The sequence below is a fragment of the Squalius cephalus genome, assembly GCF_949319135.1.
Source record: "Squalius cephalus genome assembly, chromosome: 20".
Classification (NCBI taxonomy): domain Eukaryota; kingdom Metazoa; phylum Chordata; class Actinopteri; order Cypriniformes; family Leuciscidae; genus Squalius; species Squalius cephalus.
The window spans coordinates 11620526-11646834 of NC_137141.1; the positions used below are offsets into that span (position 1 = coordinate 11620526).

The window sequence follows — 26309 nt, forward strand, 5'->3', positions numbered from 1 at the left end:
TACGCTTTTAACTCTTTTTTATTCCAGCAGGAGACTGTGTATTACAACAGTGATGTTACATGGCTAATTGTATATGACTACCAACTGAATATTGCTTTCTAGCCCCTCCCATTCCGATGGCGTTTTAACTCCTACGGTGGCCTTTAGAAAACTATTACAAATCTTTTGCTTCCTTGGCGACTCTGTTACATGTCCTAGAGAATAGGCGTGATCCTCCATGTTCAACAGTCTTTCAAATCTGCCAGCAGTCGCGAGTAATCTCCCCCTCGCATTCGCCATGGTGCAACTGAGTGTAAAAGTGCAAAAGGCGAAACTTGAATTTCCAGGTATGTGCCTCTTTGGCTAATGTACAGTACTGTGCAAAAATCTTAGGCATGTTAATCCCCTCCCCCCCCCCCCCCCCAAAAAAATGGTTTTAAGTCAGTTATTTATATCTTTTGCTGTAGTGTGTCAGTAGGAAATATCAGTTTACATTTCCAAACATTCTTTTTGACAATAATTGTAATAATCCAGTGAGATTTGTGTATGCACAAGGAGTCTGACAACAGCCGGTATGATCTGATCTCACCATCATCGAGAAACTGAGACAGACTAAATCCAGAAGAACTGCGGGAACGTCTCCGAGACGCTTGAAGAAACCTTCCTGCAAAGCTACAGTACTGTGAAAAGTACTGGCACTTGTGTTAAAATGCTGTAAAGTGAGAATGCTTTCAAAAATAAAATCATAAATTGAATTTATTTATGATTTAACTTCTATTAACTAATTCAAATCAATATATGGTGTAACGACCCTTTGCGTTTAAAACGGCTTTTGTCCAGGTACACTTACGCATAGTTTTTCAAGTAGTTTTGCAGGAAGGTTTCTTCAAGCATCTTGGAGAAGTTCCCGCAGTTCTTCTGGATTTAGTTTGTCTCAGTTTTTTCTGTTTCTTCATGTAATCACAGACGGACTCGATGATGGTGAGATCAGATCATACCGGCTGTTGTCAGACTCCTTGTGCATACAGAAATCTCACTGGATTATTACAATTAATGGCAAAAAGAATGTTTGGCACACTACAGCAAAATATATAAATAACTGACTTAAAACCTTTTTTTTGGGGGGGGGGGGGGGGGGGGGGTATTAACATGCCTAAGACTTTTGCACAGTACTGTATTTTCAAGATGGAGGCGCAACATGGCTGCCCCCATTCGAGCGACTGAATGTATTCTGAATGGCAGATACGAGAATACTTGATTAGTTTGTGTAAGTAATTGACCGTTCGCAAAACCCCGCCCTCGAACGGTCCTCGTCCAATCCTAGCTCAGCAACTGTAACTAAGGAGAAGGACCTCCGTCAAACATTGCGATTTCAGCAAGATGGTGAAACGATGCGCCTATGGCACCTGCAAGTCTGATACCAGGTACCCCAAAAGTTTAGAGGGAGGGGTCGTTTTTTTCGCCTTTCCAAAGCCCAAGACCCAAGCGGGAAAATGCCGACAATGGATTAAGCAGTGTGGGAGACCTCACTCACAGCTAAATGCCTCGAAGATTAATAAGCATAGCCTACATATGTCTGCTCTAATGTAAGCAAAGCTAGCGAGCTAACTTAGCATATTAATTATCAATAAGTAGTTTAAGTACCTAATAGGGGTGTAACGATACACGTATTCGTATTGAATGGTTCGTTGGACCATTTTTCCTGCCGACCAAAATTTCGTTATTTCAAATGTAGGCGCGTTGCGCGTGGCAAGCGTGCTCATATAATGTTGGAGACGCCGGCGCGACCACAACATTGGCCAACATCAAATGGCAAACGTAATACAAGCGGAACGAAACTGCTCGTTATTGTGTGGTTGAAGGACCGTTTATCAGTTTGAACCAAAGCAGCGCGAGCCGATCTTGATCAAGCGACACTGTTACTACACAGCGATAAGAGATCCAGTAAAGAAAGCATTTGAATTCGCCACAGAAGTAACAACATCGCTGCGAGATCTAGTGTGAAACATTCACATTTCTCCGTTATTAACGGATCAAACAGCGCTGACGTGGAAACCAGGAAGAAACATTGTGGCATGAATGAACTATCCAGTGTCCACAGATCAGCAACATTCACCATGGATTTACTCCAAAACCAATCACTTATAACAATAGGTATGGAGCTCAACCCAGCCATGGCTATGTGTCTGGTTCTCAATTGTTTGACGGGCGTAGTAACAATAACTAGGGGGCGTGGCTTTTGCGAACGGTCAATTACACATGAATGAGCACATATAATTTTTAAAGAACAAAGTGTTTTTTGCTAAGAATCAACTTAAAAAATTAAACAGTGTAGCTTTAAGGGAAATTAACGGTAAGCCGCATCATGTTTTCATAATCATTGGAAGCCAAAATCAAAACCAAAACCAAATTTCTATTAATGTATCCCTAGTCATTAAATAATTTTTTGAGAGCAACAGGGCAACTTGCATACTTTGTGTATAGGGAGGACCGGCACTGCTCAAACTTTTTAACAGTAGTATATTTATATTTTTATGTACATTTTATCAGTATGTTTGTTCCCTCAAAATTTAACCCATGACATTATAGCGCCATACTAGATGAACTACAGAAACCCAGCCCATCATACCAGCCTATAGTGGTCAACCACTTCAATGTGTTTAGAAGACTGTTAATCAGCTCCCATAAACTTAAAGACCCCCTGTGGTGAAAATCAAGTTTTTAATGTTGTTTATGTCTATGTGATGTTTTTAATATGCTTTCAGACAAACCATGTTCAAATTCATAAGTCAACACCATTGCTGAGTATTTTGTCCTTAAAACTGCAGTGAACAAGTTCTCAAAAACGCGGTTTTTGAAATTTCCGACATCACAAACTACCTTGTATCCAATCACATCAATGTGATTACTATGCTGCGAAGCAGGGGAGTCTCAAGAGAAGCCAGGTTATCCTGGTATATTTTTCTGTTCATATGAAAAATCAGCTACTTTTAGCAATATAGCCGGGTGAATTATGTATATGATGTATATTCTGATGTTATGATGAACTATATGCCTTTCTCCACTGACGTTCTGGGTTGTTCTAAAAATCAGCATTCTTAGAAACGTTTTGAAGGCAGACTGAAATGGTGAACGGGAACATGGTCTATGTAACATTAGCAACACATATGATTAGCTGTTTAATAATGTAGACAAGCAAAAGGCTAAGCGTATTAATAATGAGAGATGCTTTTGTGTTTACTACAGTTACTTCAGAAAAAGTTGACTGAGTGGGTCTCTGAGCTGGTGTCAGTGATTGGAGGCGGGGATAATTAGCATATTCATGAATCCGCAAATACTAAATGAAGCAAGTGGGAAGATTTCCAGCTATTTTAAGGCATGAAGAATTTTTTTTTACAGGAAAAAAACTGATCAGGGATAAAATTATTGACTAAAGGGGGACTTTAACCAAGGTGGTTTTACCAGCTCTAATGGTGCTTTTCCACTTCATGGTACGGCTCGGTACGGCTCACTTTTGGGGGGTTTTCCACTGTGTACAGTACCTAGTACCTGGTACTTTTTTCAGTACCACCTCGGTTGAGGTTCCAAGCGAGCCGTACCGATACTAGAATGTGACGTGTAAACACTGCTGATCACTGTTTGGTCAGAGAGAATCGTCACTATTAACTGGCTCAACCACCTAAACCAGTTCATAAACGACCAGCTTCTACCATCAGAATCTAGTTTTAGCTGCATTTTCCTGCAGGGTAATCACAAGTTTGACTTTTTCTATAAAGGTGAAGTTACACAGCTCTTCACAGTGGTATAATGCTAAATAATTTATCTTCACTAATAATGAGTAAACATATACACCCACGTGGATATGCTTCTGCAATGCTCCTCAAGATTAGCATAACAGCCTTTGATCTGAAACATGAATTTTTTCGGAGAGTTTCAAAGTGTCAAACAACTCACATCTTCCCTCCCTGTCGCAATCAAGCGTTAATTAGAATTATCCAGAAAAGGAATATTCACCACCGCTTGGCCACGGCAAACTTTCTGACTGGTGTGAGCGTGCGCGACGCGTATTCGCGATGAGTGGCGTCTCGTTGGGGCGTGTGCGACAGGAATAAACCGTCAGCGGTGCGGAGAGTTCAATCTGAGCGTCGCTGCTCCCTGCACCGCGCATTATGCCGTCTCAATTGCATATTAAACAAGCCTATCAAGTCAGCCATTGGCATCTGCTGTGCTGACACAAATTGTGAATTAAATGAAATTGATGTCCCCTGTCGTATATATTTATGAAGACAGACCATTCTCTGAAGTATTCTGCTTATGAAGAATTTATGATTGCAAACTGTTCCCGAACAAAATAAAGTGGCAATAAATTCCTGTTTTTTTGCCGTGTGACCCTCCAAGGGCATTGACTTCACCTCCCTCGGAGACATTTGTTACTCAGAGAAAACAATGGCGGTATCTGGATTCCATTGAAGCCCGTCAAATCATCTGTATTCAGATGAGTGGAAAGAACAGGGAAATAAAAGGAGAGAGAGAGAGAGAGAGAGAGAGAGAGGAATAAACAGTGGCAGGAGAGAGATTCTCCTCTCTGTCCACTTTTTGGGCCTGATTGAATTAAATAGTTCATATTACACACTTTTATAGCACTTTTAATGACCCATCCTCTCTGCGACCCACATCTTAAACAAGCTGTTTTTGTATGTTTATATGTAAATGTGTATTATGATGTCATAATTCATTAGGGCGGGTATGTTGAATACAGAATGGACATTAATATGTAAATGTGGGAAGTTATATCCAAATAGTTTTTTCCCCCCATAAATTTCCAGAATTCTTTTTATGATTTTAGAATGTCTGCATAATCCATTGGTTTCTTAATTTGTTTCCTGTATTTTACATTTGTTTATTTTATGTCTGCTAACGTAATTCAATAAGCAATTTAAATAAGCATGAAAAATCTGTTTTTTCTTTCAGTTTATCACCTCTTAAAATATATTAGAATATTGTCAACATGAAATGGCATTTGCAACCCATTTTACCCATTCTAAAATGGGATGTATTTTCGGAGGAACAAAATGTACACTATCGTTTAAGATGTTTTTGAAAGAAAAAATTTTCAGCATCATTACTGCAGTGTCACGTGATCCTTCAGAAATCATTCTTATATGCTGATTTGCTGCTCAAGAAACATTCCCTATTATTATCAATGTTGAAAAATAAGCAGTTTTTGCTGCTTAATATGTTTGTGGAAACCGTGATAGATTTTCCAGGATTCTTTGATGAATATAAAGTTCAAGAGAGCAGCATTTATTTGAAATAGAAATCTTTTTTTACAATCTACAAGTCTTACTTTCAATTTTGTTCAATTTCATGGTTAAAAGTGTCTCTTTATGACAGGTGGTTGGAGGGGTTTAAAAAGTAAGAGTGATTGGTGATGTCAGCCGAAAAGGAAAGTAGTTTCAGATGTGGAGAAAGTTATTACATTTTAAAAACGGCACGTTTTTCACACGCTATGACCGCTAATGTCTCATAAAATCACTATGAGATCTGATTTTGCCTCAGTCAGCCCAGCAGAAAACCTCAACATTTGTTTTCGGCCAGAAGAACCCATTTTCACATTAAAGCTAAAATGTCCCTTGTCACAGAGTTGAGCCGTCCATTTCCTTTTGCTATTAACACTTTGCTGAAAGTAGAGGAACAGATGTGTTAATAAAGGCCGGTCATGGGAGGAAGATGCAGGCTGGATGTGTGTGGCCAAACCCTGAGAACTTAATTGATGCTGTATGCTGAAATAGCCACTTCATCGCTGCGTCATAATCACATCTGTTTCCATTCCAGCTTCCCTACACACGGCACACATAAAGGAAAGACAATTACAGCAGCCAGTGTGTGTATTAATTGGATAATGGTGTGTATTGTGCTTGCAATTGCCATCTCAGTATACAAGGTTCAACCTGTCTCTAAAAACTGCAATTCCCAGGCAGGTGGGAATACACACACGCGCGCACACACACGCACAGGGAGTCTGCAGCTCAGCATGGTTCTCGCTTCTCTTGCTGTCAGTCGGAGAAAATTGTTCAGCGGAGCCCATTTCTAAAATCATTGGTGTGTTTTTTGCTGCTGATTGTTTGCTATTCAACAAACATTTGAATGTTGCACTAAAATGCCACTTTGTGCGATGAGATTTTAACCCCTTCAGACTCATCAAAAGAAACTGCCTGTTATCAGACACTTCAGGCGTACAGCAGCAGTGTGGATACAGCAGTCATCACCACATCTCTCTTCTAAATAATATGAGTTGCGTATAAAGCAGTTCAGTGCATTTAAGTTGTTCTAGCCTGATGTCTGAATGAATTTTGTCTTTGGATCAACATATATATATATATATATATATATATATATTATGCATCATAATACCATGTTACTACAGTAAAATGGGTGTATAAAATATGGTAAATTGGGCTATCCTGTCATGTTTGTTTCTTGAATGTGCTTGTGTGACACCTCTGTTTGTGTCCAATCAGAAAACTCTGGCTGAGCATGTGGAGCCCAGTGTGGGCCAGCGGAGTCAGCGTGAACTTCTGTCTCCAGACACCAGTAGGATGGTGACCCAGCTGGAGAGCCGGATAAAGGAGTTAAAGAGCTGGCTGAGAGAAACCGAGCTCTTCATCTTCAATCTGAATCTCAGACCAGACGCACAACAATGTGAGAGCAGCACGCAGGACACTGATGACCCACAACGTGACCCGCAAGCCACCAAACAGCTGCAGCACTTCAAGGTGAGTGTGAAGAAGAGCTGCGTCTATCTAGAGTTTACTTCAGGGTTTTCATGTCATGGCTGTTGGTCACTTTTACTACAGGTTTAGATCCTTTGGCGTTAAAGCTGCCGTTTCTGCTCCACTAGTGTCACCAAATGGAATTTCAAAAATGATAAATGTTCTCAGACAGGTGTCCCAAACACTACCCATTGATTGAAATTAGCATGGCTGTGTTGTAAGATGACGTCAAAGAAGGAACCAGCTGAAACAATGGAAACGTCAAACAGCTAATTTCCATACGTCGTATATATGGTGATGTATAAAAAAACAATTCTAGCCAATAATTTAACATAGGTCAGTCTCACATCCTGAAGCCAAGTGCCTCTCAACTTCCTTGCTTTTACGTTGCATCACTAATGATAGGTCAATATAATTTCTGCAATTAATATTTTCTTTTTAATGCGTTAAAATTGTTTAGCACGATTAACTCTTTCCCCGCCAGCGATTTTTATAAAAGTTGCCAGCCACCACCAGCGTTTTTGATCATTTTCACAAAAATGTCATGGCCCCCAGAATATTTTGTTGTATGAATATCTGAACATGCAATATATCTAAAGAAAGAACAGACGCTCTGCTTTTTTAAAAATGTTTTATTATAGCTTCATGCATTCTTTTTTTATCAACACTTGAATAAGTTTCATAATAATAAAAAACATTTTGAACAAAAAGATGAGAAAATCCCATTTTTGTCAAAGACTACATCTGGATGTGATTCAGAACGATGATCACATCACAGGAGTAGTAGATTGAGTCCATCAACACCCCCAAAGCTTCACAGTCCTGTGCCTCGTCCTGGGTGGACATTTCATTGGGTAATTTTGTTTTAAATTCTGTTTAATGTTGATGATAGCATTATTTTACATATGCATATTACATATGCTATCGCTCGTTTCTGCATCTTATTCGCATGTGCTTTGATCTGGAGATTTAGTACTCTTTCAGAAGATGTGTCATAGCGCCCCCTAGTGTGTAACAGTGAAAACACGGAAACCTGGACATTTCCGTGCTTGGCGGGGAAAGAGTTAAAGGAGAACTCCGGTAAATTTTAACATTGAGCTCATTTTTTTGTAAATTTGGATGCTGTCAGTACAGAGAACAATGACAAAAATCGGTGTTGCCTACACCGTGTTATCCTCTTTTTAAAATTTGCACCCTGTTGACTTAAGTGGGGCAAGTTTTAAACCTGCTTTTAGCCTCTTAACATCCTTGATGTGTCATTACAAGTGCCCAGCCATGTGAGTGATTCCTTTAGAGTTAACACGGGTGAATCTGACTGCAGTAGATGTGAAAGATATGAATAAAAGTGATATTAATTCAGCCAGCGCACATACCTGTATTTACTTCCTGTTTTCGGTCGAAGTCCATAGTAGTCGATTGTCGAGTTCACGCGCATAGGTTTAGTTACCTATGATCACGCGCGTGAACTCGACAATTTTTTATTTTTTTTTCTGATGTAGAATGTCAAAGCCTATTAAATGTTACAAATTATGGCTTTTCAATTATTCTATGAAGTTGAATGGCTATATTACTCATTTCAGTCACAGAAAAATCCAATTAATAGAGACATCAATAGCAGTATATTGGTATTATTGATATTGGCCTTCATTCATAGTACTTGGTAAAAAAAAGTTGCCATTAAACATTTAAATGCAGTCTTTGTTGTTTCTACAATCATTTTGAGATTCAGTGCAAATATATGTATTAGCCTAAAAATAAATGGCAAAGTTTAATGTTAAGTGCAATAAATTACAATTAATGACAGTAAAATGTGTGATTATTTGCTTAATTGATTGACAGCAAGAAGGGTCAGAGCAGTATAAAGTATACATAAAGTTTTGGAGGATAAGAGTTGAATTAAGTTATTCATATTATTATATTTCATTTCCATTTCCAGACATGCAGAAAGCTTTAGTTTTCTGATTTGTAATTCCCTAATTTACAATCATTTACAAAAGTTTACGCATCTCCTATCGCTTGCGGTTTCCCTCATTACATATTTTGGATACTTTGACACTGCTTTTCAAAAAGAGCGTAGTTCTCTCAGCTTAGTTTTACCATTTATCACACATTTTACTATTTTTAAATCTGTTTCACAGAATTCCATGGCCATATGAATGGGCATCAGCCATCGAAAAACCTATATTGATCGAGCACTACATATCAGTCCCTAGCACAGCACCTGTACACCTGCTGAGACATATTTGCTGAGACTTTGCTTTTTCAGAGCAGCTTTCACTAAACCATAATGCACACTTAAACTATAATACATGACGGCATCATGTCAGGTAGTCTGGGTGTGTAGCATATACACAAAAATGAAACTGCTCAGTCAAACTGCACAGGAGAGAACCGCTCTCTAAAAAAACAACCTGCTTCGCTTGATCCGTGCTCCTTTAATAAATACAGGGCAAAAAGCACACATCAAATCCCCTGACTGAAAATCCATATGAAATAATTATTTGAGTTAAAATCCTGAGAAACAGCTTGGAGTATTAATCAAGACGTGTCAAAACACAGGTAGTGGAGCTGATTACATCCACCTGCTGAGTGACAAACATAAGTGAGGAAAAGCTTTAAATATACACAGAGCTAAATGATCAGGAGGGGGGAAATAAGGCTCACTTTCTCCTTTGATCAAATGACATGCAGCCAAAAAGGCTCACATTGATTTCTCAGGGATAATCCACAGAAAATAGCAATACAGTGATCGGAAATATTGGTAAGTGCGATGTATATGGACTCTGCCATTGCACTACAAGGAAAGAATGAGAAAGGAGGATGATTACATGGATCTGTTTTTTTCATCTGCTTTTGAAGCATGAATTGGCTAACTGGCGTGACTTGGCGTGATCACAGAGCACTTGAAAAGCATCAGCGGGAGAGCTGAGATCTACAGTACACCTCTCTAAATCTCTGAAACAGCACCGTTCTTGTCTCTGTCCACAGTGCAGCCAAACTTAAAGTACGCTGCACTTAAAAACAGCATGAAATGGCGTTTGCAGCCTGTGTTACTTCTGTAATCGGACATTTTTGTGAGTGAAAACTGTATTTAATGTGAAAAATGTAGGCAGGGACTTGACTGGAAAATGTACCAATCTAGTTTTCTTATAATAATAATAATCGTTTAAATAATAATAATAATATGATTTTTATTAAAGAGATAGTTCCCCCAAAAATTGTAATTCTGTCATCATTTACTCACCCTCAAGTTGTTCCAAACCTGTAGGAATTTATTGAAAGCATGCACTTTAATTTGAAACCCAGATTTTTTACGTTTTTTTGTGCACGTGATAATATTTTCTGCTTTTATCACTAATAGGGTCTCTGTATTTTTTTTTATCATATTATAGTAATGTATTTTATTAAACCAGTAACCAACTCAAGGTAGTGTGTGACAGAGATTTTACCATAGATAAAGGACTGTTAGTCATTGTAAGGTTATTTTTTTGTGGCCGACTGCTGTAATCTTACACTGACATGTTATTCGTGTGTATGATAGTTGTTTACTGTTTCGGAAAGGGTCAAGGGTGTGAGATTACCCCAGAAACTCAGCATTTAGTGATTTTGATAAATTCATCCCAGATTATTGTGCTTTAATTGAACATCAGTTTTGGCAGTTTATCTATGACCTGTCTGTGTAACTAAAATCTATATGTAGTGCCTTACGGCTGGAGATGCTGGAATGTGTCTGTTCAGTGTAGATTCCTGATGCCAATAAAAGGCTGAAAGGATGTGTAAAGGGAGAGATAGTGAGACACTTCGTTATGAGTAACAGGTATGGTCACCCTTTAAAATGTCATCATAAAAATGTCTGTCTTCCACTGAATAAAAAGCATTAAGTTCTTTACTTGCTAGGGGGAGTGGAGTGTCTAAAATTAGACTCTATTGTATCTTAACCTTCACTGGTCAGGCGGCTCAGAGTAGTTGGCTGCCAATTTCACTTCTTTCATTAATAACTGTCTTTCCTTTAATAGTGTGCCTTCATGATATTAAAACCCGAGGGTTGGACTTTTCCTGTCAGGGAGAGGAGACATGACGGGATCCGCATGCCAACTTTGGTCATTAGTTAACAATCGTTTTACTTACAGAATTCATTGTATCCTGAAGATTTGTCATTTCTATAAATATAAGAAATGAATGCTTTTACTCATCAGGGATGAATATTTCTGTTTCAAATGATTGCTGTTCTTTTGAACTGTCTATTCATCAAAGCGTCCTGAAAAAAAAAAAAAAGGAATCATGTTTCCACAAAACATATTAAGCAGCACAATGCTTTTCAACATTGATGATAATAAGAAATGTTTCTTGAGCACATTAGAATATTAGAATGATTTATTTTATTATTTGAAATTTAAATATATAATGCACTGTAGAGTTCTGTGAGAGAATTCATTATAGATGGTGGATGGATTGGAGACAAATGTTTATCACAAATATTCTTATTTCAATATATTATGTATTTACTCAACCTGATTATAATGAAAAGTAATGAAGTTAATTAATTAAATAGTTAACAATGGACTTAACTTTACTCAATATTGCGAGTTATGCATTTTTATGTTTAGAGTTTTATGTTGTTAACTTAAAAATGGTTAAGCTCCTCACAAAAAATGACATGATTTGAGGCATCATTCATTTCTGTGGCTTAAACCGGGTGGGATTTATACGTTGATGTATCTCTTTTGGGGTCGCTAACCTCGAGTATTGAGCCATAGTGAGACTCGATGGTGGACACACCACTAATAACCGTACTAGATCTTCTTCTTTGTCTTAGCGATTATTGTCTTTTTCAGTGATTGCTGTCGAGCAGCGCCAAGAGCCCTTTCAAAAACACCTCCAACTCCAAACCACGTTCCTATTAAAGGAATTTCACAGGAGAATTAGACTAAATGGAAGCCAGACTGAATATCTGCGGCAGCATTCGAGTCAGAGTCCATCTCCACGTCTGCCCGGCACCTTTGATCAGCTCGCCGCAGCGTGGGGCCCCGGGGCCTCATCCTCCGGGTCCCGTCAGCCTGATTGAATGTGACGGCGCAGATATAATATCAATACTTTCTCCATGATTAGGAATAAGGAACTCCTGTTCTTTGGCAAGTGCTAACCGCATTAAGCCAGTTCTGGGACGGGCGCGCGAGAGCGCCAAACACAGAGTTAGTGTCTCATCAGCTAGTAATGGGGAGCAGACAGGTGACAGGCCTGTTCATTACACACACAATCGACTGGCCGCACACACACACAGATGCATAGAGTCGTATTTTTCATTATACATCCATGCCGCTTGCTTTCATTTACAGGCGCTAATGAGAAAATGTCCCCATTGATGGCAATGTTATCACTTTGCTGCCATTTGTTTGCTTTAGCACGGTAAAGAGGACGTCTGCCGTTCGTAACACATTAGTCTCATTTTGAAAACACTGTCAGTTTTTTTGTCTTAAAGGGAAAAATAATTAAAAATAAGCATCCTTTGACAACAAGCTTTATGGAAGGTCACTGACAGCCCGACTCAAACCAATGCGTTTGCGTCTCGGGTAATTTAGACGTATTTGAAATAACGAACACGTCAAGCAGAATGCAAAACAGGATCCTTCATCATGATCGTTTTTCCTGTATAATATGACTAGCGTCAGTCTGCTGACATCGACTTTTGTCTTGCTTGAAGGTTGGTTAAGTTTGCTTTTATTGTCTATCCACTCACTGCGGTACTATTTCTCTCTATTAGTGCGTCGGGATCGAGGCCTCGACTGACAGGCGTTGATGAAACCCGAGCAGGCCGGAGCCGAGGGGACGTGTCTGGGAACAAATGGCCGACATGAATTCATTATACTCATTTGCGATAACAAGTGCTTGTGGTTTTAATTGACTTAATCAACAAATAGAATTAATCAGAGATTTCTAATTAATGATAATTGATTGAATATCCACTGGGTCACTGTCAGAGCTCGGTTCCCGTGTCCTTGCCGTCACTGTAGGGGATTTGGGGCTCCGCTCCTCAATCTCGGCGAGATTAATTGAAAATGTTAAAATTGCAGCGGCTGTAAAGAGCGAAATGAAGTGTGCGCTCGTTTTTCCCGGCGGAGAACGAGAAACAAATACCCCCGAAACCGAAAGAGCAGAGCCTGTCGTCTGGCTTTTTTTTGGTGTTAATCCTCCGGAAAGCACGTCAGCGCCGGTGCACGCGTCATTTAAACTCTCCTCGCGCTTAAGTCGCACTGCACGCCCAAAAAAAAAAAAGTCAGAATATCATAAGGCTTAGATTTTAATGAAATTAAGTGGGAGGGAGAGATGGGGAATTGGAGTTTAAAGGCTTTAGGCTGCGTCTGGATGGAGGCATGGTCTGTTCTCATTTTGTGCTGAATAAAGAGATAAGCAGTTTTTTGGAGGAACACTCTGGGGAGGTCTGTGTAATACACATGCATCTTCACGGCTCGGCTCTCCGCCTCAGGTGTGATTACAGACTCTGATAGCGAGAGACCTGTAGATTAATACTGTACACCAGATGGATTTAGCCACACGATAACAGCCAGGGGAGGGAGATGAGAGAGAATAGTCAAACCGTCGTTCTGAAGATTGCGTCGGCGCCTAAGCACGTCGTGAGACGGCTGATCCTCTGATAGCTTTATTAAACAGCACCTGATAGATGATCCACCTGTGATCTTGTCTGTTCTTACAGTGGATGGACAACTGAAGGGTGGCTATATATGTTTTGTTTCTCAAAATACTCCCCAGGGATCATTTTATTGCTCGGTTCTGAAGCACAATGTGAAGTGGACACAAACACTTGGGACATAAATAGTTAACTTTTATTAATAATAGTCATAAACAAGGGTTATTATACAATTACATTGCTTTAACTCACCAAATAACTTAAGCTATAAAAGATTGAACAATTTTTTAAAGTCAGTTTAAGTTGATATGGCTTACAGTTTTAAGTACAATCAACTTGGATGTTTAAGGCAGCAACTTTTTTACAGTAATTTCTTAATATCTTAATTTGCCTTTTAAGTAGTTTTGATTTCAATTATTTTGCACTCTGCCATTGTTAGTGTATTTACTATAGTATTTTTTATTTTAGTTTTAGTATTTACTTTTTAGGCTGCCAAAGTTCATGTCTTAAGTGATAAAGTTGAATTTCTCTTCACAGTCTGGAGTTACTTTGTATATATCATGTATTAAAGGCTAAAAGTACTTATATTTTTATAGTAATTCATCAAATTAGTTAATTATATATATTTTTCGGAGTCATGAACATATCTTTTAGTTTAGTAATTGTTTATCCAAGTTATGTTCTCATTTAGTTTCCATTTTAGTTTGTGTTAATTGCAGTAATGCTGCAATTAATGTAGTTCATTAGTCTAATTGTTGGCTATTTAAAGTTCCCAAGCACCGTAGTAACTTACCGCTTTCCTTATATACAGTCACAGTTGTGCATGTATCTGCATTTTACAGCGGCTTTGAATGCAGCTTTGAGTCGGAGCTACAAATGAGATCATATTTGACATATTGTAAGGGTTTAGAGTTTTAACACGTTTTAATTAGGGCTGTCAAACGATTAATCGCGATTAATCGCATCCAAAATTAAAGTTTGTGTTTACATAATATATGTGTGTGTACGGTGTATAATTATTTTCTATATATAAATACACACACATGCATATATATTTAAGAAAAATGTGTTATTTATATATAAAATATTTATATATAATATAAATTATATATAATATAAATATATATACACAGTATATACATGCAAATATTTCTTAAATATATACATGCATGTGTGTGTATTTATATATAGAAAATAATTATACACCGTACACACACATATATTATGTAAAAACAAACTTTTATTTTGGATGCGATTAATCGCGATTAATCGTTTGACAGCCCTAGTTTTAATATGCATAGCAGCTCCGATTGTTTGTTCTTGAGAGAATTAGATGAGAAATGTTTGCGTTCATATAGACTTTTTGAGACATTGTTGAAATCTGTTCTGAAACTGGAGTCTCATTGCAGTCTAGGAGAAACAATTGAGATACTTTTCATTTGTGATTTTTCTTTCACAATATGCTGTTCTGTCTCTCTCTGTCTACCTCTTTCAGTGTTTTGATATCTGACTGAGGCACCAGGGCCCGCTGGCCCCCTGCCAGCGCTTCAGTCTCAGTGCTGGTTTGTGGCTCTGAAATGGAGTCATTGTGTGGATTCACATACTGGAGGAAAAACAGCCTACTCACTGCACCGTGTGTTTGAAAAGGCTTTTTAGCAAATATTGGACTACTATACTGCACTGTTCCTCTTCCTCAATAAGACTCAATCAGTTTATGAGAACCAGTAATGCAGAAACAGTGTCATTTTTCTAGTGTTTTGTATGTCTAAAACCTCAATGTGGCATACAGTACATACAGTGATGTAGTCTCACGTTTTGAGCTGTTTAATCTGAGGGGACCTGTGGTATTGATTAAACATAGTCATCTGTATTTTATTGACATATCTGAAGGGTGAAGTTACAGTAGGTTAAGAACTGAGCCTGTTGGATTCTATTGGAATCAGGTGTGGTTCATATTGCTACTTATTCTGATCAAGAAATTCTCACTTAGACTGGAAATCTTCTGACTGACATGGAAGTAGACCTATCACTAACGATTGTATTGGTAATCTACTTATCTGACAATTATTTGACGATTAATCGAGTAATTGTATCTTTTTTTGGTAATAAAAATAGACCTAAGTGAACAATAACCATTAAAATGCCTACACTTATAATAACAATGAAGCAATAATAATTGGTTCAGAAAAAATATTAAAAGCAAGTAATCATGGTTTTGTTGAACAACACTGTTAAAATGCATAATGCACAATATAAACATAATCAACGTATGTACATTATGTGGGCACTAACAACCGTTTGATTGCTGTTACATTTTACAGCATGATCAAATCCTTGATTAATATTGTCCAAACAACATTCATGTCCACTTAATCTTTAATATAAGGCCACTTCTTTATGATAGAAATGCTACAACCAATAACGTCATTTCTTGAACATGTGGACATCAAAACATGTCAATTCAGTGCAAGGATTTAAACATATATTTTGAAATCACGATGAACAACGGTTTGCATATTTAGAAACATATTGATATACTGTGATCTGCATTACAAATCTGGTGAAATGACACACGATGCGTTCCCATGTGAACGCTATAAACAACCCAAACCCAAAGGATATGCAGCGCAGGAGTTTGTTAACCGAGCTGCTGAGATGATAACACTGCAACTCTTCACTATATGAAACACAAAGCGTGTCAGACTTTATGCATTCCCAAATGCACACTACCAAACAAACAGCACATGCTGAGACTGAGTTCGTGTGGAGTAGCATTTACTGTGAACTGAGCCTCTTTGAGACGGAAGAAAAGCCCTGAAAACCGGCCGCAGCACATATATTTATTTTACTGAATAACAGCTTTTGTGATTTCACAATAGCACTATGCTAGATTATGATTTGAAATGGTTTTAATTAGGGCTGTCAAATCGATTAATCGCATCTAACATAAAAGTTTGTGTTTATATAACAGAATTGTGTTTATATTGTGTGTATATATGTGACCCTGGACCACAAAACCAGTCATATTGGTCAATTTTATGAAACTGAAATTTATACATCATCTGAAAGCTGAATAAATAGGCTTCCCATTGATGTATGGTTTGTTAGGATAGGACAATATTTGGTTGAGATACAACTATTGAAAATCAAGGGTGGAAAAAAAAATCGAAACATTGAGAAAATCTCCTTTAAAGTTGTCCATTTATGTTCGCGATTGTGCTGCATTCACTCACAAAAATAAATGTTTTATATATTTACGGTAGGAAATTTACAAAATATCTTCATGGAACATGATCTTTACTTAATATCCTAATGATTTTTGGCATAAAAGAAAAATCGATAATTTTGACCCATACAATGTACTGTTGGCTATTGCCACAAATATACTTGTGCGACTTATGACTGGTTTTGTGATCCAGGGTCACATATTATGTATTAGATTATTATATTTTATTATACGCCTCTTCCGGTATTTTCCAGTTAATCGACACGGGCAAGTTGCAATCGAGGATTTTTTCAAATCAAGTTCTCAAATTTCATCGAGAAATCGTGACAGCCCTACGTGCAATTTAACAAATCTTTACATTTTATTTCTGTTATTTAAAAGAATGCTTATTTGTCACAATCTCTTTCCAGTAATGTTTAAAAAGTCTCATTTTCATTCTGAATTCTAATAGTCTATTAACAAAAAAAAAAAACTAAAAAATTAGTTTTTTTGTGAATCCTTTTTTCTTTTTTTTTCAGTAAAAATATCTAAAAGTCCTTAAAACAAGCTACATTTGCTGTATTGAGTCATGTTTAGATTGTATCTTTAATACGAGTGTATTTTGTCTTAATGCACTGGCTGAGTTTTATTTAGTACGGTAATAAAGTAAAAGAAGAAAAAGTAATAAACATCTGCCAGTGCAGTAAGACAAAATATACTCGTATTACTTTTACTTTGTTACTAAATAAAACCCTGCCAGTGCAGTGATACAAAATACACTTATATTAAAGAGGCAATCTATGAAACGACTCTTAATATATTATGCAGTGCTGCTTTTCAAGTAAATATCTTGTTTGAACTATTTTTAGATGTTTTGGCTGAAGAGTCTGAGTCTATTAATGTGTGGTGAATTCCTGCTAACGTATAGATGCCAAATGTGTTTTTTGTGGGCAGAACCCATCACATGTTTGGTGGGCATTTATCTGAAGCCGATATCAGAGGCTGAACAATATCATCTGCTGCCTACTGTGTCCGAGAATATGTTAAACAACCACAAGCTATTTTATTATAAGATATTTGCATGTCTTTAAGAAGCCAGGACACCACATTTTCCAGACACCGTCCACCGATCAAAAAAGTGTCCGTTTGAGTGTCAGTTTTCCATCTCCTCACACGTTTCTATCCGTCAGAGTTTCAACTCTTGGGCATGATAACTCTATCAAGGCATGTTTGCTCCTCGGCCTCCTCTCCGGCATGCCGCCATTGAATTTTACAGTCTCATTACCTGTTTAAAAGACACGGGAGTGGGAAATATGCTAAAACAGAGGAACGAAGCACTCCGGGAAAAATAAAATCCAATTTAAATGTAATGGTGAAATGTAATGGTGTTTAATATTTATTGAAAAATGTACAGAAAATGTAAGGCGGTGCTTTTCGAGGCTGGTGGGATTTGCATAAATTGTTCCCTGAATGTTTTCGTCCCATACCACACATGGAGTAGCACCGTCTCTTCGCAAAGCTGCCGCTGCATATTTAAAAGGGGTTTTGGTGCAGGTGAGAGACCGTCAGAATACCTGCAACCCTTCCAAAGCGTGGCGTTGTCGTCTTTGGGAGAGTCTATATGCTCTGGCGGTTTCATTAAACAAGTGTCATAGCTGGACACTGAAGCATGGGAGTGCAGCTTTGGCCTTTAAATATTTAATTCTGTCGTGTTTATAGGGAGAGGAGGATGTGATTTACACGCTCCTGACAGCCTGAATTGTTGCGAAGACCTCATCAAGCGCACAGGAGTCTCTCTTTCTCTCTCGGTGTCAGTTTCTCTCTCTCTCTCGCTTCATTCACTATTTTCATTCATGGCTCTGAGGTGCAGTGAGTTCACATATATGACTAGCAATAAACCCCATGTTGTAGTTGTGGCAAATGTTGAAGAATAGTTTGTTAAGTCTTTTTTTTGTTAGGCCGCACTACATTTTTCAGTAGTGAGGTTGTAGCTCAGTATCTGTATCGAGGTGTTTTTTTGTCCCTTTGTATTGTGTATGAATAATACATAAGAATAAACACGCTTTGTTAGAATGGATCTCTCCATATCTCAAGTAACTTTGGGAAGACAGATTCATTTTAGCGATTCATTTCATTTTACTCAGTTTGTTCGGATGGTTCAAACAAATCATCACTCAGTAGGATTCCCAGAAGTCCCTGAGTAACATTTTGCCATCTTTTTTAAGTATTCAGTAACATTAAATGTTTTAAAAATGTAACTTCTGCTTCATTAGTTCAAACAAATCTAAAATTTTTTTTTTTTTCATTTAAAGAGTTGTCAATGGATTGGCTACAAAAAATTCACTGATTCATTTTTAGTTATCAAATGAATCAAGTGTTCCTAGAAGTCCTTGCACGGCATTTATTTAGTTTTTTTTTTTTTTGTAAAAAAAAAAAAAAATTAAAACCTATACAGCTTTTTATATATTTGTTTGTATTATCAGTTATGTTTTTATACAGCTTTTTATCATATTTTTTGGTATTTAAATTAATTATGGTGTTTTCAGTTTTTATTTATTTATTATTATTTTCACTCTAAAAAATGTTGGGTTCTTTCAACCCATGTTTGGGTCAAAAGTGGACAAACCCAACCTTTGGTTTACATTTTTACATAACATTTTTAAACCCAAGCGTTGGGTTTTTTCCATATTTGACCCAAACATTATTTGAAACAACCCAACATTTTTTAGAGTGTAGGTTTGTTTTTACAGCTTTTTATCAATGTTTTTGTATTAATTTTATGTCAATCACAGTGTTTTTAGTTTTATTATTTAGATTTGTTTTATACAGCTTTTAATCAATACTTTTTGTATTCATTTCTATCAATGAGAGTGTTCTTAGTTTTATTTAGTTTTGTTTAATACAGCTTTTTATCCTTTTTTTGTATGAATTTCCGTATGTAAATTTGTGTTTTTGGTTTGATTATTTTTTATGATTTATGCTTTCGCTGTAAATTATATCAGTGTGTTATGCCAGATAATTACTCTAATTAATTTATATAATCTCGTATAACTGAAGCCTGTTGCTCCCTTTAAGGGATAGTTCACCCAAAAATTCTGTCATTAATTACTCATCCTCATGTCGTTCCAAACCCGTAAGACCTTCGTTTATCTTCAGAACACAAATGAAGATATTTTTGATGAAATCCGAGAGATGAACGAAGGTCTTATAGGTTTGGAACGACATGAGGATGAGTAATTAACGACAGAATTTTCATTTTTGGGTGAAATTACCCTTTAAGTACCTTCAGTTTAGTTTGTCGCTTTGTGACTTCTTGTATAGCTAACTACTTTTTCAAATGGCATACTTGACTGTAGTCTCCACAAGCTCAGCTTCAAAGTTAAGCTTTTAGAGTTGTGTTGTGCTTCCTGTTCTTTGGTAAAACTCTGGCATTAACATATGAACCTTGCCCCCTTAACCTGATGACAGGGATGTTTAACCCTGTTTACAATCTATGAGTGTTTGAGAAGACTGTCCCGCTCCTGTCTCTGCAGGCTCTGTGTATGGAGGTGCGGGGCAGACGGAAGGGCATTTCCTCCGTGCTGAGGCTCTGTCAGAGGCTGTTGGATGGGCCTGAACAGCAGAGCTCAGAGGCAGAGCACCAGTCACTGCAGCTGCTGCAGGTCAACCTGGAGAGACGCTGGGAGGCCATCGTCATGCAGGTCCTTCAGTGGCAGACCAGACTGAAACACTCGCTGGGCAGAGACCAGGTCACATATGCTTTACACTACAGTTACAAGTAAACAAGAGAACATATGTATTGTGAATATAAACAGGGTAGTGCTGTCTGAGATCCACGCTGTGGACGGTTTAATTGTGTTAGTGGTGGAGTGGCGTACTAGCAAACTGTTTACTGCAAACTATTTTCTGTTTACTTTATATTATTTTTTAAAAAGCAGTTGTATGCTCCTTTTGCATTATTTAGCATCTAATTCACTAAAGGAATTATGCAAATTGGTGCAAACAACATGGTGATTTTTTTCTTTTCTTGCAAATACACACAAATGCCTCTTTTAATTAAACAAAATGGTTTACTACCAGTTTTTCCATAACGCTAAAAAAGGCGCAGTCTGTAAGTAATTTGTGTAATTTAAATATGCATGGCAGAGTGCTATAGCAGCGCAAATAGCGTAAAGTGGCCATAACTGTTTTGTGAATTAATCTGAGTGTGTGAGCAGTATGCAATGATAAACAATAGTATGCTATGTTGTTGTTACATGACCTTACTATGTTGGATGTTTAATTCAACAACTGTGCGTCCATCATGACGTAAATATTTGCAGTGTTTAGTTTTTTTTATTATTTTTTTGTAAAAATTTCTTCATTTTTGACAGTCCATTTAAATATTTTTTCTCTGGATCCTAATGCAACCATCATAATTCAACATACGGATATGAATTTGTTTTTTATTCAACCCACTGGCTCTTTGAAGATCTCCTTATATGTTGCTCTGGTCAAAGAAAGCTGCCCAGGCTAATGTTAAGCAGAAATACACTAGTACCAATAATATAGTGCAGCACTGCTGGAACAGTGTAATAAGAATGATGTATAAGGCAGGGAAAGTGGCCACATATTATTCTTGAATACACCGAGTAAGGGGACAGTGGCTAGATGCGCTCCCCAGATACTCACTGCACTGTGAACTCAATCGATTACAAATGCTGCCAGAAGTAACTGACTGTTCTTAATGTATATCGAGTAACCCGTAGCAATGAAATAACTTGATCTTGTATCCCTATCCTGCACTGAAAGGGAGGAAGTAGTCTCATAAAGCACATAACATGTGCACATACCGTGTTCACCGCAGTATAAAAAGACTTCCCATCCTGAAAACGGAAGCCTTAACTAGTCTCTTATTGTATGTGTGGGACCGTTACAGTTCGTGTTAAACAGGGGAGTGGGCCAAGGGCTAGACTTCGCCTTTTGTCATGTAGATGTTGTGCATTCCTGCATGGCAGCAGCAGGGCTCTGGGGAGGCTGCGTGCTTCACACAGAAAAGCCCAGCAACCTGTTTGTGAACGTCCACTCACTTACACAGGGAAGACAAATTACTCGCCCCTCTCTCAGCTTGACCTTGCGGGGCTGAAGTGCAATTTCACTTTTTTGCGGGTGCAGAATAAAGGGAAATAAAAATAATGGGTAGAGTTTGTTTTTGTGAATACAGTACACTTGTGAGATGATGAAATAGCTGACTGGTGAATGCTTTAGGAGGCCTTGCTCACAACAAGTCTTGCGTCTGAAAAAAAAATCCAATCGTTACACTTTTACCAGGATTTTTTTTTCTTTAGAATATCAAGAATTCAGTTTGAAGGTCAATGAAAGAGATAATGATTTTTAAGTTAACTTTCATCCACTCTGAAGGGAGTGGTAAACCAGTGAAAGAGCAACTGTTAAAAGGGAAAAAATGTTTCAAAAGAGCTTTAATTGACACTGTCAAGTTATTACATGATTTCACTCTCAAGTTGAATAGAGTAGCAGAGACATTCAGACAAAATTTTCAGACCAAACTGGACCGTCTTGTTTAACTTGACAAAATGACTTTTGTAATGGTGTAGCTAAAGGTTATAATTAGTCTATCTGATTAAAATGTTTTGTGCTGCAATCGGGGTGCAAATGTTAGCTGAGGCAGCTTATTGAAATAATTTTTATTTGATTAGACTGATTGATTGTTCTCACAGTTGAAGGTTTTTATCATGCACTAGCAATCCAAACTTGTGCATTAGTATTTTCCTCATCAGCAGAAAGAGAATAAACAGAAATCAAATAAAAATTCATTTTATGGGATATATGACATACAAAGCAAGTGTTAGATTTGCCAGTTTATTAGATTAATGAGATAAAGAGGATCATATAAATAGACTCTTCCTGCTTGAACAAGAAGCAAAGCAATTTGTGTAATTATGTGCTGCGCTGAATACCCATATCTAAGCAAAAATGTATTTGTCCCAGATTAACTTTGCATTTGATCTAATTAAAAGTCCAATTGAGAATTTCTTTGCCCCTGACCTTTTTTTCCCCTCCTACAGGTCCCTGGGAACCTCATTGAGCCTTCGCTTATGGACCTCCATGGGCTGACGGAAGACTCTTGGGAGTGGGACGAGATGGACATGACTATCAGCAATCTGGAGACACAGGACTGTGAAGATGAGCAAAACCCTGGATCTAAATCACTCCTTAATTCCCCAAAGGAGCCTTTGAATCTCACCGAGTCATTTCCAAATGACATACGGTGCGGAGCAGCCTTGTGCACAGCAGAGTCGAATGCCTCATCTTCCTGTGTTTATCAGGTGTACAGACTGCATAATGTTGAACTCTACCAACAACCCCAATATAATCATAAATCATCTTCATCCAAAGTCCAGCCATCACTTTTGAAGAGGCTGAGCATGGATTCCTCCTTCTCCTCGGCTGAATCTCTACCTGATATCTTCGGAGACCTGCTGAAGGGAAAACACGAGCTTCTATCGAATTCAGCCAAGAGATCAGAGAGCGAAAGTGGGATAGTTAGTGAAGGGGACACGGAGACCACAGGTAACTCTGAGATGTGCCTGCTGTTACAGAGTGATGAACCAAAAGTTTGCGTTACTCTCACCCCTCCAACCAGAGAAGATTCACTCAATGGAGACAGAGTCTCAGATGAAGACATAGACAGAGTTTTGGAGCGTGCCAACAAGTGTGCAGAATATGTTGATAGTCTCAGCACTGGGAAGAGAGACCAGAAATGGCATATCATGAGAAAGAAAAGAGAAGATGGTGGAGAAAACAGGAAGAAACACCACAAGGAGCCAGTGAAGATCCTTGCAAATGACCTTGGACTAAGCCAAGAGGCTAATGACCAAAATCTCAACATGAGCAGAGATGACGAGAGGGTGACTACACACCAAAAGCTCCAAAAGGAGTTTGCACAGCTCTCCCAGGGGTCTTCCCTTGACTCTCTTTATGCAGTAGGAGAATTATTCCCATCAAGCAAAGAGACACTAACTCGTAGCACTTCACTGGAAAGTTGGCTTGCTCCATGTAAGAGCACAGAGGATGCGGGTAGTAAGGAAAGTCTGAGGGACATTGGATCGGCTGTGGAGCCCACGGGGGAACTCAGCAGAAGAACTCTAGAGCTTCTAAAACGCCTTGAGAACATCCAAAGCCCTCTTGCTCTGAAGATGACACGTAGCGTCTCTGACGTAACGCTCCAGAGCAGCTCGCTGTGGCGTGGGTCACGCTCAGCTGGCGCTCCCTCCTCCATTAACGAGAGCTCAGCAGCCTCCCTGACAGAGCTGAGCAGCACAGAGGACTTGTCGGTGGCATCCGAGGACCTAGCCGTGCAAATGAACCGCTGCGCTGCTGCTGAATCAAATGCGTCCTTCCGCAAACATTGCCGCAACCAGCAACAAACCGACGAGACTGACGCGAGCATCAGTATGGTTGTCAACGTTTCCTGCACTTCAGCCTGTACTGACGACGAGGAAGACAGCGATCTTCTCTCCAGCTCCACTCTGACTCTCACCGAAGAGGAGCTTGGTATTAAAGACGATGACTCTAGTGTAACCTCAGAGGAAGAATACACTGAAGGTTCCTTCACTCTCGGGCTGGATTATATAAAGGGTGAGTTTCAAAGCTGGATAAAGCCTAGATCTCAGAGTAGAGAGAAAAATGAGGCAGATCTAGTGGATGAACTGCAGTGTGGCACCCTGTCTAAGGACATCCTGTCACCCATTAAGACTACTAACGATCGACAATTTCTCAGCCGTTCTGCGCTGAAACTCTTGGAAGCCAACACTAATGCTAAAAACGAGAGCCTCAAGCAACAGGAGGTGGACGGAAACCGTCGGGACGCCACCAGGAGCTATATCAGCCGCTTCGCGGATGACATGGAAAACGGCAATGTCGAGAGCTCTCACATCAAAGGGAAGGATGAAGACGACGAGCTGCTGAGAGAAGAGGGAAGTCTGCTAACCAAGAAAGGGGAATCATTTAAAGGCTCCATCAATGACGTCAAAAGCAGTATGTTGACCGCCACCTCTCCATCCTCATGCGATCAGAGCTTGAGCTCCCTGGAAGGACAGTTAAAAGGTGAGCTGCCCTGTCACAATTCCCACCGTCCCTCCCCCACCATCTCTCCCGTAGAGGAGTGCTCGGGGTTAGCTGCTCACGCTCACAGCCAACAGAAGCAGCTTGCTGCCTTTCTGAATGACGTCCACGAGAACCATCAAGAAAGCTCTTCAGAGAGCTGCAGTCACCCTGCTTTCATGTCTGAAGAGGCCAAGAGTGACAACGTCCACGACTTTGTGATGGAGATCATTGACATGACATCTGTGGCCCTGAAGACCAAAGAGATGCAGGGAGAGCAGCCGGCGGAGGTATGTAGCCCAGCGTCTGTATCTCAGATCAGAGAGAAGGTCCTCGAGCACTCCCATCGGCATATTCATTTGCGGAAGGGCGACTTCTACTCCTATCTGTCGCTGTCCTCGCATGATAGTGACTGCGGAGAGGTCAGCACCTGTGCGGAGGACAAGAGCAGCTCCCCGATCCTTTCGAGCACACCAGATATCCGTGACGAAGAGCCGCTCTTCGAGGCCTGCACAGAGGAAGTGTACCTGGGTCCTCCTCTCTGTTACAGCATGTCCATTAGCAAACGGCCCACGAGACACAAACTAATAGAGCCCCTCGGTCTCCTGAGCCCAGCACCTTCATCGGGTTGCGATGAATACCAAAAAGCACATGGTATTTCTCAAGGAAGTGTAGCTGGTAGCCAGTCAGAGTGCCATAATGAGGCGCCTTATCTTAATCCTTTACCATGTGAAACCCCAATAGATACTGTTGAATGTTTTGCAGATACTAAAATGCTTGAATCCAATATTTCCCCTGTAATGACTAAGATAAGAGTCTCTTGCTCCACTACAAATCCTTTAAAAGAGGATGGCAGCCTTTATATTAATCCCAAAATTAACTGTCCGCTGATAAGGAAGACTGATAGCGATGAAAGGGCTCCTGCTTCACAGTTGATGAAACAGAAGAACGTCGGGAAAGGGCGCCGCTCTCTACAGGAAGCCAAGTCGACTCATAAACAGGTGTGTTTCGACATTACACCGTGCTCTATCTGCTTGTAATGAGAGCGGTGTGCGTTTCTGCTGAATTCATCTCATTGACTAAATATTTAAGAGGGGATTTTTATTCATTCTCTCACCCCTCCCCTGCGCTTTTCCCCTGAAGTGCTAATGGAAGAAGGATTTGCAGGCGTAGATTTAAAATTTTAAGGTCTACAGAACAGAATAATCATAATCAGTCAGATTATATTATGATTCATAAGCAAGAATGCGGCGAGGATCATTACTTAATTTCATGACTGAATTAGCATGTATTTGTGTTCTTTTTAAGTAGTTTTCTATTTCATATGCAAACTTCTCCCAGCTTGGTTCCAACTCTGTCTGCAAATCCAATGTTTGACCTTATATCAGGCAAATTAAGTTCCTACTTTCCAGATAATCATTGAGACTGAAAACACAGAATTAATTTGACTTAAGTCATCAATTGAATTTCAATGTTTTACTCATAAGGACATATTGATATCATAAAAATGGCTGGATGGTTTTTTGTGTGAAAACAGGAAGGGAACTATTACAATCCTCATCCTTTCAACGTCCATGTCTATCTCAGTCTGTTCATGTTTCTT

At 38.9% G+C, this 26309-nt stretch overlaps 1 protein-coding gene across 3 annotated transcripts in view; it reads left to right on the forward strand.

The window, feature by feature from the left end:
* Positions 1–26309, forward strand: part of akap6 (A kinase (PRKA) anchor protein 6) — a 198330-nt gene that overhangs the window by 168284 nt on the left and 3737 nt on the right. For 2 of the 3 annotated variants that reach the window (XM_079853930.1, XM_079853932.1), the window contains 3 exons: positions 6501–6755; positions 20137–20352; positions 22669–25707. In XM_079853930.1, the coding sequence (XP_079710056.1) occupies positions 6501–6755; positions 20137–20352; positions 22669–25707 (3510 nt within the window). The remainder of the gene's footprint in view (positions 1–6500; positions 6756–20136; positions 20353–22668; positions 25708–26309) is intronic. The other variant, XM_079853931.1, reaches the window with a different exon arrangement.